The 13,573-nt window shown below is 46.7% G+C and overlaps 1 protein-coding gene across 5 annotated transcripts in view; it reads right to left on the bottom strand.

Annotated features, from left to right (window-relative positions):
* TBXAS1 (thromboxane A synthase 1) overlaps positions 1–13,573 on the bottom strand; it is a 198,645-nt gene that overhangs the window by 6,740 nt on the left and 178,332 nt on the right. For all 5 annotated transcript variants that reach the window (XM_073621485.1, XM_073621486.1, XM_073621487.1 and 2 more), the window contains exon 13: positions 6,262–6,424. In XM_073621485.1, the coding sequence (XP_073477586.1) occupies positions 6,262–6,424 (163 nt within the window). The remainder of the gene's footprint in view (positions 1–6,261; positions 6,425–13,573) is intronic.

Raw genomic sequence — 13,573 nt, 5'->3', positions numbered from 1 at the left:
GCGGAGGAATCCTGGCAGTATGGAGCAGGTATTCCCCTCTGCAGACAGGTATCACCTGACCTTAATTAGCAGAGCTGCAGTATAAATACCCAGCAATTGCAGACTTATTTTGCCCAATGTATTGTTCCTTGAGCCCTGACCTGTATCCTGTTACTCTGATTCCTGGTCCTGATCCTGTAGCCTGAACCTGAAGCCTGATTCTTGGAACCTGTTGATCCTGTTTCCTGTCCGTTACCTGAACCCTGGACTCTGAGCCTTGTACCTGACCCGTCCCTCCTGTGATCCATCCATCCTCTCTTGTCCTGTTTATCTCCCTTCCCAGCTACTGATTCCCTGTTTATGACCCTGGCCTAGCTTGCCTACGATTCTGGTACTCCCTCTTGCTACATATGCTGGTTGGTTTTATATCACTGATTGTTTGGTTGTTCACTTTGTATTGGTGGTGTGTTCACATATGCATTTTCCTTAATAAACTTACTTTCACCTATTTATGTCAGTCACACAGTTCTGGTCACATCTGGTTTATGACAGAATACCAGGGCCATCCCTGACCAGAAGTGGCTGCACAGGGGAACCATTTTGATTCAGTCGGTTGCAAACATGAATGCCGATGAGGTTATTTATTTTTCTCTGCTGGCATCTGAAAGTGGTGATTATTGCCGCCAGGCTTTGAAAGGATGGTCTAGTGACCAGTTGTTTGCCACTATACGTTTGGCTCACTCCCTGGTCGATCAGGGTTATATATTGTTTGGGGAGGTGCAGCCTTTGATCAAGCTATGTACTGAGCTGGCCCTGCCCTGTATTCCAATGGGCCGTGATGATTTCACTCCTCCTTTTGATATGAATCAGGTTGTATCCCTAGTGTGGCTTTTTGAAGATGATCCAGCTGATTTTTGTGAGCACTATTCAGCCTGTTCCCCACAGGTGATTGCGGAGTGCATTGTGTCTGCGCAGTCTTTTGTTAGACAGGGAGATTTAAAAGCACAGTTTGTACAACCTATACTTTCAGCATGGTCTGACATGATGCAAGCAGCTCCAGCCAAACAAACCACCTCTGCCACCAAACACCAGCCTACCCAAATGTATGTTTCCCCATCACCCATGCCAAACTCAGTTGCAGCTCAGTATACGCGGCTCCCAACCGAATACTCATATCCGGTCTCTGCTCCCTGTACCTATCCTGCATTCAATACACCTGCCTCTTCTCAGCTGCCTACAAACCCACAAGATCTTCCCCCAGCTACTGTTACCTCTTCTATGCCATATCCCAATCCTCCTTTCCAGTCTGCTGCACCCCTCACCTACAGAGCTTCAGTGGCTAAGCCAAAGAAAAAACGAAAGTTTTTTCCAACCAAGACGATCCTGCCAGTAACCCAACCTGCCTCCGCACTAGCTAATCCAATCCAGTCTGACATCCCAGTGCCTGCCTTCCAGCATGATGTCTCGGTGCCTGCCTTCCAGCCTGATGTCTCGGTGCCTGCCTTCCAGCCTGATGTCTCGGTGCCTGCCTTCCAGCCTGATGTCTCGGTGCCTGCCTTCCAGCCTGATGTCTCGGTGCCTGCCGTTCCAGCCTGTCTCCGCTTTCCAGTCTGATGTCTTGATGCATGCCTTCCAGCCCAAAGTCTCGGTGCCAGTGTTCCAGCCTGAGGTGCCAGTGTTCCAGTGCCTACTTTCCAGCCTGACGAGCCCGCTCTCCAGCCTGACGAGCCCGCTCTCCAGCCTGACGAGCCCGCTCTCCAGCCTGACGAGCCCGCTCTCCAGCCTGACGAGCCCGCTCTCCAGCCCGAAGTGCCTGTGCCTGCTGCCCAGTCTGATGTGCCCATGCCCGCTCTCCGGCCTGATGAGCCCGCTCTCCGGCCTGAAGTGCCCGTGCCTGCTGCCCAGTCTGATGTGCCTGCTGCCCAGTTTGAAGTACCTGCTGCTCCGTTTAATGTGCCTGTGCTTGTTGCCCAGCTTGATGTGCATGTTCCTGCTGTCGCGCTTGATGAGCCTGCTACCCCACTTGATGTGCCTGCTGCCCAGCTTAGAGTGCCCGTGCCTGCTGCCCAGCTTAGAGTGCCCGTGCCTGCTGCCCAGCTTAGAGTGCCCGTGCCTGCTGCCCAGCTTAGAGTGCCCGTGCCTGCTGCCCAGCTTGAAGTGCCCATGCCTGCTGCCAAGCCTAACGTGCCTGCTGCCCATCTTGAAATGCCCGTGCCCGCTGCCCAGCTTGAAATGCCCGTGCCCGCTGCCCAGCCTGGAGTGTTCCTGTCCGCTGCCCAGCCTGGAGTGTTCCTGTCCGCTGCCCAGCCTGGAGTGTTCCTGTCCGCTGCCCAGCCTGGAGTGTTCCTGTCCGCTGCCCAGCCTGGAGTGTTCCTGTCCGCTGCCCAGCCTGGAGTGTTCCTGTCCGCTGCCCAGCCCGGAGTGTTCCTGTCCGCTGCCCAGCCCGGAGTGTTCCTGTCCGCTGCCCAGCCTGGAGTGTTCCTGTCCGCTGCCCAGCCTGATGTGCCACTGCTTGTTGCCCAGCTTGAGGTGTCCGCTGCCCGGCTGGACACCATGGACTTTCCCCAGCAACGGCTAGTTGGAGTGTCCGGAGGTCGCTCCTGCGAGGGGGGGGTACTGTCAGGAAAGGTCTTCGCTGGTAATATCGATCATTTGACGTGCAGTATTGAGGTCCAACAGCAGGTGTCTCCTGGCAGTTCGGAGCTGCTCTTTCCTGCAAGTATTCTGTCATTTTTGGGCCGCAGTACTGGCGTCCACCAGCGGAGGAATCCTGGCAGTATGGAGCAGGTATTCCCCTCTGCAGACAGGTGTCACCTGACCTTAATTAGCAGAGCTGCAGTATAAATAGCAATTGCAGACTTATGTTGCCCTGGTATTGTTCCTTGAGCCCTGACCTGTATCCTGTTACTCTGATTCCTGGTCCTGGTCCTGATCCTGAAGCCTGATTCCTGGAACCTGTTGATCCTGTTTCCTGTCCATTACCTGAACCCTGGACTCTTAGCCTGGTACCTGACCCGTCCCTCCTGTGATCCATCCATCCTCTCTTGTCCTGTTTATCTCCCTTCCCAGCTACTGATTCCCTGTTTATGACCCTGGCCTGGCTTGACTACGATTCTGGTACTCCCTCTTGCTACATATGCTGGTTGGTTTTATATCACTGATTGTTTGGTTGTTCACTCTGTATTGGTGGTGTGTTCACATATGCATTTTCCTTAATAAACTTACTTTCACCTATTTATGTCTGGTTCACTCTGTCGCACTCACACAGTTCTGGTCACATCTGGTTTATGACATTCATACTGAAGGCTCATCTAAAAGCTTATCAGGTTTCTTGCTTCCAGCCTTGTGGCTAATTTTTCAGAGCAATACTATTCATTTAGGTTGGAGAAAAGTCAATTCAGAAAGTTGCCATCCAGAGACCAGCTCAAGCAGAGATGTAGCATAGAATCTTGAATTAAGAGAGAACTGAAGAATAATTAAGAAAAAAGCTAGTGAAAAAGAAAAAGTAGGACTTTTCCCAGCAGAGCTGGGAAGAAAGGATGTCCTAGGACACCAGCAAAAAACTTGCTTGCTGAGTAGAGGAGAAACTATCCTGGGCTTGCTTTCCGTTTTTTTGCCAGCGTCCAATACTCCTGTAGACAGCAGTGTAACCCAACAGTATATTACTTTCTGTATCCCTCAATGGATAAGCAAGAAAAAAATAATTACTTTCATTGGTAGCGCGTGAAACGTTTGCTGAGACTGGAGCAGCTGTGCATGGCAACCAGATTATTGCTTTAATTTTTAAAGCTTAACTGAACAAACTGAAGATAGAAGCTGGTTGGTTACTATGCACAGCTGCTCCAGATTCTGTCTGCTCCAGTTTTAGTAAATTCCCCCTGGTGTTTTTCCTTTCTAGAGATTATTTTTATTCACTTGCACTGTGCCTTTGAACTTGCTAGAAAAGTTGGCTATTTCAGGAAAAGTCAATTTCAGATCACAACCCCCCTCCCTCCTCATACTTTATTCTGGGAGTATCTAAATATTGTCTATGCTGGTCCAGCTCCTCCCCTGCATAACCTTCTAGAAGTGTCCAAATATGACACTATTGTTTGTTTTTCCTTTATTCCTTTTTTGTTTTGTTCCGAAAATATTTAAAAGAAAAGAGATTATGCAAAAAAAAAAGTGTCTAAATACTGTCTATGCTGGTCCAGCTACTCCCTTCATAACCTTTTTTGTAGCGGCTTTGGGAAGAAGCAAAAATTATTATTATAGTGTCACTTGAGTGACACACCTCTGAATCTGTTGGGGCTGTGGGGCTGCTGACATCACATCCAAGATGGCGGCACACAGCAGTTTTAAGAAACTATAATCTTATGGGAAATTGTTTTTTGTAATGAATGGCCAGGTGACAGGGTCTGTCAAACAGCTGGCGGAAGCAAACTCAATGCCCAGTGGGAGGACTGAGTATCCATTTCTGAAAGTGTCGGATACCAGCTATACACCTAGTTCTCTAGAGCAGGGGTCTCCAAACTACGGTCCTCCAGTTGTTCAGGAACTACAATTCCCATCATGCCTAGTCATGTCTGTGAATGTCAGAGTTTTACAATGCCTAACAGGACATAAAAGAAGAAAAAACTGCGCTAGAAACCAATAAATTGAGCATCAGTGGGGTATACACCAAAAACAAATACAAAATGAAAAAGCTGCACTTAGATTGATAAATAAATAAGTGAATAATTAAATAATATCTCCGTGAAAAAATCTCTGTGAAAAAAAGTTTTTTGATAATATGAAACTAATAAAAGTCGCAAAAAAAGAAAGAAAATTCAGAACAATTCGACTGTCCAATTATTAAGACTCAGTGTTTGTTTGAAGCACATATATACCCAACTGATGAATGGCATGCTTACTGAATAGCAAGCCAGATCGAGCAGGTGGCTTAAACCCAGCCTGGGCCTTTATGCAATCGGTCACAGTAGGGTATGGCAATTTTCACTCGCGTGGAATTGGCGTGGAATCCACGAAAAATTAACCCAAAAAATATAATGACAACATAGCGTAATACTGACATACTTTATAAAAATAAAAAAGAGTGACACTCACATAGTGAGAGGAGTAAATATCATATATGACACCCAGTGTTTGAAGATAGCAGATGGCACACGGAAGGCCTCTTTGCCAATGACAAATATTAGGTGCAAATCATGCGGGTATGTGGATCCTCGTGAAAAACAGTGAATACACCAGCACCACACGGGGGGGCCTGCTTACCAGATGATAGATAACAAATAGTGAATCTTTAATCTCGTGAAGTGTCAACCGAATCTACCAGTGAAGGGGTTAATGCGTGCACCAAAACCGCATAAAAAGCCTGCTTACCAGATGTCAGACTTTCGGTGAGCAAATTGTCTTATCGACCAGATGAATTGACCAACTAATGGGGAGAGCGATATAGATCCAACCCCTCAAGCATATCAAAGGCTCCGCGGTTCACATGATGTTTTTGGGGAATCCCAAGAAAAATGAAATAATGGCAAAATAGTGTGATACCATTACAACTAGTTTATTAAAAAAGAGAAGAACACTTACAAAATGTACTGGATTGGAAAGCGAAGAAGATAAAAACAATGCCGGCTGGCAACAAACGAACTCCCGTCCTCCTCAATGGGGCGACGTGGTGACGTCAGCATGTACCTCCCAGACGCATTTCGTCACAAGGTGACGTTTTCAATGGGCAACGTGCTGAACAACCACCAGAAGGCTTGCGACTGCCCTTATTCAGGGAGGTCAAAACAGTGATCGTGGATTCCACGCCAATTCCACGCAAGTGAAAATTGCCATACCCTGTGACCGATTGCATAAAGGCCCAGGCTGGGTTTAAGCCACCTGCTCGATCTGGCTTGCTATTCGGTAAGCATGCCATTCATCAGTTGGGAATATATTTGCTTCAATCAAACACTGAGTGTTAATAATTGGACAGTCGAATTGTTCTGAATTTTCTTTCTTTTTTTGCGACTTTTATTAGTTTCATATTATCAAAAAACTTTTTTTCACAGAGATTTTTTCACGGAGATATTATTTAATTATTCACCTAATAGGACATGTAGTTCTGCAACAGTTGGAGGGCTGTAGTTTAGAGATCCCTGCTTTAGAGCAAAGGATGGACTGAACTAAAACTGGGTGAATGGGTTTTGTGTAATATCACCCCATAAACAGTAGATGTCGCTCTTTCACACAACTACAGCCATCTATGAAGTATATGAATCTATTCTGTATATCCCGTCAGGACAATGTAAGTACCTGAGTGCGAGAAGAGGTCTCAAAGCGGAATTTCTGCAGGACACGGTAAAGAGTGATTTTGGCTTCCAGAATGGCGAGTCTCATCCCAATACAGCTGCGTGGCCCTGCTCCAAACGGGAGGTAGGAGAATGGGTGTTGCTTCTGCTTCTCTTCTGCTGCGAACCTGAAGGAAAGGATCAACATGATGTAAAGAATAAATCGCATCTACTAAAGCAACACTGGGCAACTGGGTGTTCTATCATGCTATGTTCGGAATGCTGGAATCTGTAGTACCACCAGAGCTATAGTAACACAGAGAGCCACACCTGACCTATCAATTTAGAAGAGCAACAGGAACCTTTAAAGCGGTAGTAAAAAAAAAAAAAAAAAAAAAAAAAGACATATTGCACCGCATTTAAGTATATGAAAGACTTACCATAAAACAAAGCCCTCCAGAGGTGTTGTCACTGCTGACAGGGCTTCCGCCTTCACCCGGTCTTCCTTCTGGGTTTGTGGGCTCCGCCCATTTGAATGGCAGAGCCACGATGATGTCACTCCCGTGCATGCGCACGGGGTCACAATCATGATACAGCTCTCTCAATGGACGGCATATTCAGTATGTCACCAACTGCAAAAAAGCACCAGTAAAATGCTGCTAAAGCACCACAAAAACATTCAACGCTTTAGCTGCACTTTAGTGTGAAAGGGGTCTAATAACCAGCACCATTTAACCCACTTCCTCTGAGCCCAGATCATCCTGGACTGCCTCCAGCCTGCAACTACACAGTAAAAGGGGAAGCAGCACAGTGATGGAGTTCATCTCTCATGTACCTTCATGGGGAGCCTAAGATTACAATGATAACCTCTCTTACTGCTTCAGTCCAAGCACCATCTGGATTTGGGAAAGTGTCAGTGGATGGTGATGCCACTGATGTCACTAGACCTGGTGAGTGCTATTGTCAACTGGCTAGAGGTGACTTAAGATGTGGGTCACTGAGGAGAAGGAGGACAGGAAAAAAACCTAGGTCAGCAACAAGTCGAGATGGTACCAGTCCAGCAGGCAGGAACGTATTCAGGGACAAGTTGGGTCAGCAGCTTGTTGTCAGGAAGAAATTGTAATCAGGTAACAAGACAAGGTCAATACAGGAGCAGGTGGGCAGATAGAAAAGAACCACAGAAGAGTCAGGGAACAAGCCAGGTCAGTGATGGAGATCAAGATTGGGTGCAGGATTGCGAGTGACATAAGTACAGCTACAGATCTCTCAGCACTGGAGTCTTGTAGGTCCCAGATGTTAATAGCCTGCTTGGTAACATTGTCGCAATGACGTCCACACGCAAACTGCAAGATGTCCACACAGATACGTAATAATGCACGATTCAGTGAGCTGAACTTTGCACATGCATGGGTGCTCACCCTGAAATCTGGATATGTGGGTTGACTTGATCTTCCTGACATTACTTTCTCCATCAATCTGCTTTCTCCTCCTAGCCACATGCTTCTTGTCAACACATGAGCTGATTGGCTCCTTGTGCTTTTGATCCCTCTCCTAGTCTGAGTTTGGCTGTACAGGGACCTCAAGAGGCTGATACCAGGTCAAAGTCAGGTATGTACACTGCATGTATTTACAAATACATTTGATGATGTATTATTGATTACAGAGCTGCATGGCAAATTCACCATAGCACAATGAAACATGTCATAGACATGATGATCTCTTTGAAACGAGGTGCCTTGCCTGACTTGTATCATCACTCTGGATCATGACAACACTTTCTTATTCTTTCTTTAACAGGATAACAATCTATATATTGGCATCTGCTACTTGCCTGATGGCTGGAATTTGGTCTCCACAGGAGTTCTTGATGGGAATGGGTGAAGTACATCTGTATATCTTGATTTATAACTGTTAACCTTTTCAAGAGCATTAAATTACATAGACTTTGCCATGCACTCGATTTATATTCTGAGAGTAAATGTCAAATTTCCTGAGGACACCCTATTTGTTCAAGACATATTATGGGATGGCTTCATGAATATCGATCCAGCATGAGGACTTTAGTGAGTCTCGGATCATTATTTATATGGACGCAATGGGGGGGATTTACTAAAACTGGTGCACTCAGGATCTGGTGCAGCTGTGCATGGTAGCCAATCAGCTTCTAACTTCAGCTTGTTCACTCAAGCTTTGGAAAAAAAAACCTGGAAGCCGATTGGTTTCTTTGTAGAGCTGCACCAGATTTTGCACTCTCTAGCTTTAGTAAATAACCCCCATTGTTAGACCAATAAATCACTGCTGCTTCCTGATAGGGATGGGCCAAACAGACCCCTGTTCGGTTCACTCTTGATGAAAGCAAGAATTGGCCTTGCTGTAAAAAATTGCAATGATATGCACCTGTCAAACAGGTGCAGAAAAATTACTCTTGTGGGGGGTACCTTCCCACTGTAACCCTATAGAGGTACTCTTGATGAAAGTAAGAATTGGTCTTGCTGTAAAAAACTGCAATGATATGCACCTGTCAAACAGGTGCAGAAAAATTGGTCTTTGGGTGTTAATTTTGCCCACAAAATCTATACCAAAAACATACTTCCAGATGAAATGATTGAACACCTTCAAAGCTAGGCAGCCTCCAAGTCCTGCAGAGATTCCACATCCCAAAAAGACTTAATCAGTGATATCGGCATCAGGATCTTCATAGCTGGTAATCCAGAACTGATTCATTTTTATAAAAGTCAAACGGTCCACGGAGTCTGTGGACAGAAGCGTTTTTATGATCAGTAACGAAAACTCCTGCAGCACTGAATGCCCGTTCTGAAAGCACACTGGATGCAGGGCGTCAACAACTTAATAGCATACTGGGCAAGTTCTGGCCAGTGGTCTATTCTTATGACCCAATAAGTCAGTGGATCGTCTGCTGGAAAGCTCTCCATCTCTGTTTTGGCCCCAAGGTAATCGTCCAGCATGTAATGCAGACGCTGCCGATGGGATGTGGAAGCCGACAGCCCTGGGCAGCGAGGACTAAAAAAATTTCCGAAATGCCTCACTTAGGCGGACGCCTTCTCCAATGCACCTCTCTTGACCAACAGAAGACTCAAAACGACGTTTTCCACCACACTGTAACCTACTGGAGTCAGGAAAAATGTTCAATAAAATCCTCTTTAACGTGTCCTTAAGAGATTTTATCTTCTGCACTCTGTGGGGACGGGATGAGTTCTGAGACCTTCCCCTTATAATGGTGGTCAAGGAGGGTTGCCAACCAGTAATCATCCTCCTTTATGCCACGTATTCTTGGGTCCTTTTGCGGGCTTTGAAGCATGAGGTTGCCCATGCGCCTCAAATTTGCAGAGACTTGAGAAGCAGACTCCTCGGGGTCACTTAGGATGACAGCATCTGGAACTTCCTCCTCCCAGCCACATACTACTCCCAAGGGTCCTTCGGTTGAAAAGCCATCGCTTACAGATTGACGCATGTCTTCCTCTTCTTCAAAGCCTATGAAAGTGCGAGAATCCTCCTCCTGTGTGTTCTGTGACATAGGAATGATGGTGGATAAAGTGAGCCTTGAGAGGAAAGGAAGTCCTCTTCCTCCTGCTGCTCTGCCTCCAGTGCCCTGTCCATAATGCCATGCAGAGTCTGTTCAGCAGGAACACAACAGGGATTGTGTCACTGATGCATGCACTGTCACTGCTCACCATCCTTGTGGCCTCCTCAAATGGTGACAATACAGTGCATGCATCCTTAATGATCAGCCATTGGCGTGGGGGAAAAAAAGCTGAGGTGGCCTGAGCCTGTCGTCATGCCGTACTGGCACAGATACTCGATGACGGCCTTCTGCTGCATGTATAGCTGCTGCAGCATTCCCAAAGTTGAGTTCCACCTAGTGGGCATGTCACAAATCAAACGGTTTTCGGGCAGGTGGAATTCCCGCTGAATTTCAGCCAACCGAGCACTGGCTGTGTATGACCGCCTGAAATGGCTACAGACTCTTCTGGCCTGTTTTAGTACATCTTGCAACTCTGGGTACGTACTTAGAAAACGCTGCACCACCAAATTGAGGACATGTGTCAACTTTCCCTGTATAAAGGCGGACAGGAGGTTTGAGCTATTTGCCATCACCATTCCTGGCTCCAGCTGGTGTGGTGTGAACCACCTCTGGGCCTGTCCCTGCAGAGCTGCAAGAATCTCTGCTCTGGTGTGGTTCCTGTCCACTAAACACACCAGCTGAAGCACTGCATGGCACCTTTTAGCTGGTTGGACGTGGTTGGACATTAAATGCCTTGTTAGGCATGATGTACCCAAATGGTTGGTGTTTTTGACATGTTTGCTATTTTTGAGACACAGTTTGCAGATAGCAACAGTGCGAGATGTGCTGAAAAAGGCCCAGACAGCTGAGCTTTGGGGAATGGGCCGGGAGATAACAGCTGCAGAATGTGATGGAATAGGGTGGCTGCTCTCTACTCTTTCTTCATGTCAGCCTCCTTGGGGTTGTGCCGCCTCACCTTCAGTTTTCTCCTCTGCTCTATCTGGCACCCAAGTCGCATCAGTGACCTCATCATCATCTCCATCTCCTCCATCTTCATCATTACCACTGGAGACAACTTGGCAATACGCTGAGGCTTTGGGAACATGAATGCCAATTTGTCTACCAGTGTTCCTCCCTCTCTCTAGGCTCATGTTCCTGTCATCCTCAACCTCAGAACCAACATCTAAATCCAGTAATGGCTGGGCATCATCAAGGAGCAAGTGGCTGATGCTGTGGTCAAATAACTCTGCTGATTCCTCAATGGCTGATGTTGGGGCTATGGCAGGAATAGATGTGGAGAAGGAGGCAGGTTTATCCACTCTGGCAACTGCAGGGGACTGCACACTTGTCTCTACTTGCATGACAGAGGATAAGGAGGATGAGGAATGTTTAGTAAGCCAGTCCACCACCTCCTCTGCATGCTGTGGCTGTATAGCACGGGCAAACTCACTAAACAGAGGAAATGATGCCCTGCCTGAGGACTGACCACCACGTCCACCTTTGCCTGTGGACACATTTGTTGCTGGCCCCCTTACAGTGCCAAGGAATGTCTGCCTCTCCTTGTTGTCCTCTCAGACATTATTGGGAGGGAGGGGGCGGTGCTTATAAGCAAATGTGAAGAAGCTGAAATCTGTACGTAGATGCGTAGATGTAAAGAGGTGTTTGGTGCACTTTAATTTGAGTACTCACACTACACAGACACACTTCACGGATACACTATAATATACTGCAATAAAAAGCGCCAAACGTACAGTGACGCACAGAACTATATGGTGTTGAACTGGCAGTAACGCACAAAACTATATGGCGTTAAACTGGCAGTAACGCACGCAAAACGATATGGCGTTAAACTGGCAGTAACGCACGCAAAACGATATGGCGTTAAACTGGCAGTAACGCTCACAAAATGATATGGCGTTAAACTGGCAGTAATGCACACAGAAGTAAATGGCGTTAATCTGGCAGTAACACAATCAAATAGACGGAGTTCAACCATCACTACACTGACGCTATCTGAAGTGTCCCTACTCTAGCTATACACTAATGTCAAGATTACTGACACGGCCTCACTACACTACACTGAAACTATGTGAGCTGTCCCTACTCCACACTAATACTGTATATGTATGAATGACACGGTCTCACTACACTACAGTGAAACCATCTGAGCTGTCCCTACTCTAGCTGCACACTATGCAAAGTTGAATGATGGTCCTCCTCACTACACTCACACTATCCCTAGACTGACACTAAACTAATATTCTACACTGACAATTGAAGCAAAATAGCACAGTATAGCACACTAACTAACTGATAGCACTGAAAATGGCTGCCATTGAAAGAATACTTTTATACTGTGGGGCGGAAATGAGCCAGGATTGGATAAAGTCACGATGACAGTGTCTAATCATGACTCTGACAGTGCTCTGTGCCCTGATTGGCTGAAGCTTTCACTGCTTCAGCCAATCAGGGCTTGCAATGCACTGTACAGCGCCGCAATGCATTGTGGTCGGTTCGGGGGGCTGAACAAACGGTCAAACGACCCGTTTGTTCGGCTGTTTGCCGAACAACCAAATAAAGAAAGTTCGGCCCGAACCGTTCACCCATCCCTACTTCCTGATACCATATTTCAGACATACAGTATCTCACAAAAGTGAGTACGCCACTCACATTTTTGTAAATATTATATCTTTTCATGTGACAACACTGGAGAAATGACACTTTGCTACAATGTAAAGTAGTGAGTGCACAGCTTGTATAACTGTAAATTTGCTGTCCCCTAAAATAACTCTACACACAGCCATTGATGTCTAAACCGCTGGCAACAAAAGTGGGTACACCCTTAAGTGAAAATGGCCAAGATCATACAGCGGTTTAACAGGACAGGTTCCACTCAGAACAGGCCTCGCCATGGTCAACCAAAGGTGAGTGCACATGCTCAGCGTCATATCCAGAGGTTGTCGTTGGGAAATAGACCTATGAGTGCTGCCAGCATTTCTGCAGAGGTTGAAGGGGTGGGGGGGTCAACCTGTCAGTGCTTAGACCATAAGCCGCACACTGCATCAAATTGGTCTGCATGGCTGTCATCCCAGAAGAAAGCCTCTTCTAAAGATGATAAACAAGAAAGCCCGCAAACAGTCTGCTGAAGACAAGCAGACTAAGGATATGGATTACTGGAACCATGTAATGATGTCTGATGAGACCAAGATCAACTTATTTGGTTCAGATGGTGTCAAGCGTGTGTGGCGGCTACCAGGTGAGGAGTACAAAGTACCTACAGTCAAGCATGTTGGTTGGGAGTGTCATGGTCTGGGGCTGCATGAGTGCTGCCGGCACTGGGGAGCTACAGTTCATTGAGGGAACCATGAATGCCAACATGTACTGTGACATACTGAAGCAGAGCATGTTCCCCTCCCTTCGGAGACTGGGCCGCAGGTCAGTATTCCAACATGATAACGACCCCAAACACACCTCCAAGACGACCACTGCCTTGTAAAAGAAGCTGAGGGTAAAGGTGATGGACTGGCCAAGCATGCCTCCAGACCTAAACCCTATTGAGCAACTGTGGAGCATCCTCAAATGGAAGGTGGAGGAGTGCAAGGTGTCTAACATCTACCAGCTACGTGATGTCATCATGGAGGTGTGGAAGAGGACTCCAGTGGCAACCTGTGAAGCTCTGGTAAACTCCATGCCCAAGAGGGTTAAAGCAGTGCTGGAAAATAATGGTGGCCACACAAAAATATTGATACTTTGGGCCCAATTTGGACATTTTCACTTAGGGGTGTACTCACTTGTGTTGCCAGCTGTTTAGATA

This window comes from Aquarana catesbeiana, linkage group LG03, assembly GCF_042186555.1.
Source record: "Aquarana catesbeiana isolate 2022-GZ linkage group LG03, ASM4218655v1, whole genome shotgun sequence".
Lineage (NCBI taxonomy): Eukaryota > Metazoa > Chordata > Amphibia > Anura > Ranidae > Aquarana > Aquarana catesbeiana.
Note: the sequence above shows the minus strand (reverse complement) of the source record. Positions and strands in the feature narration are given on the sequence as shown.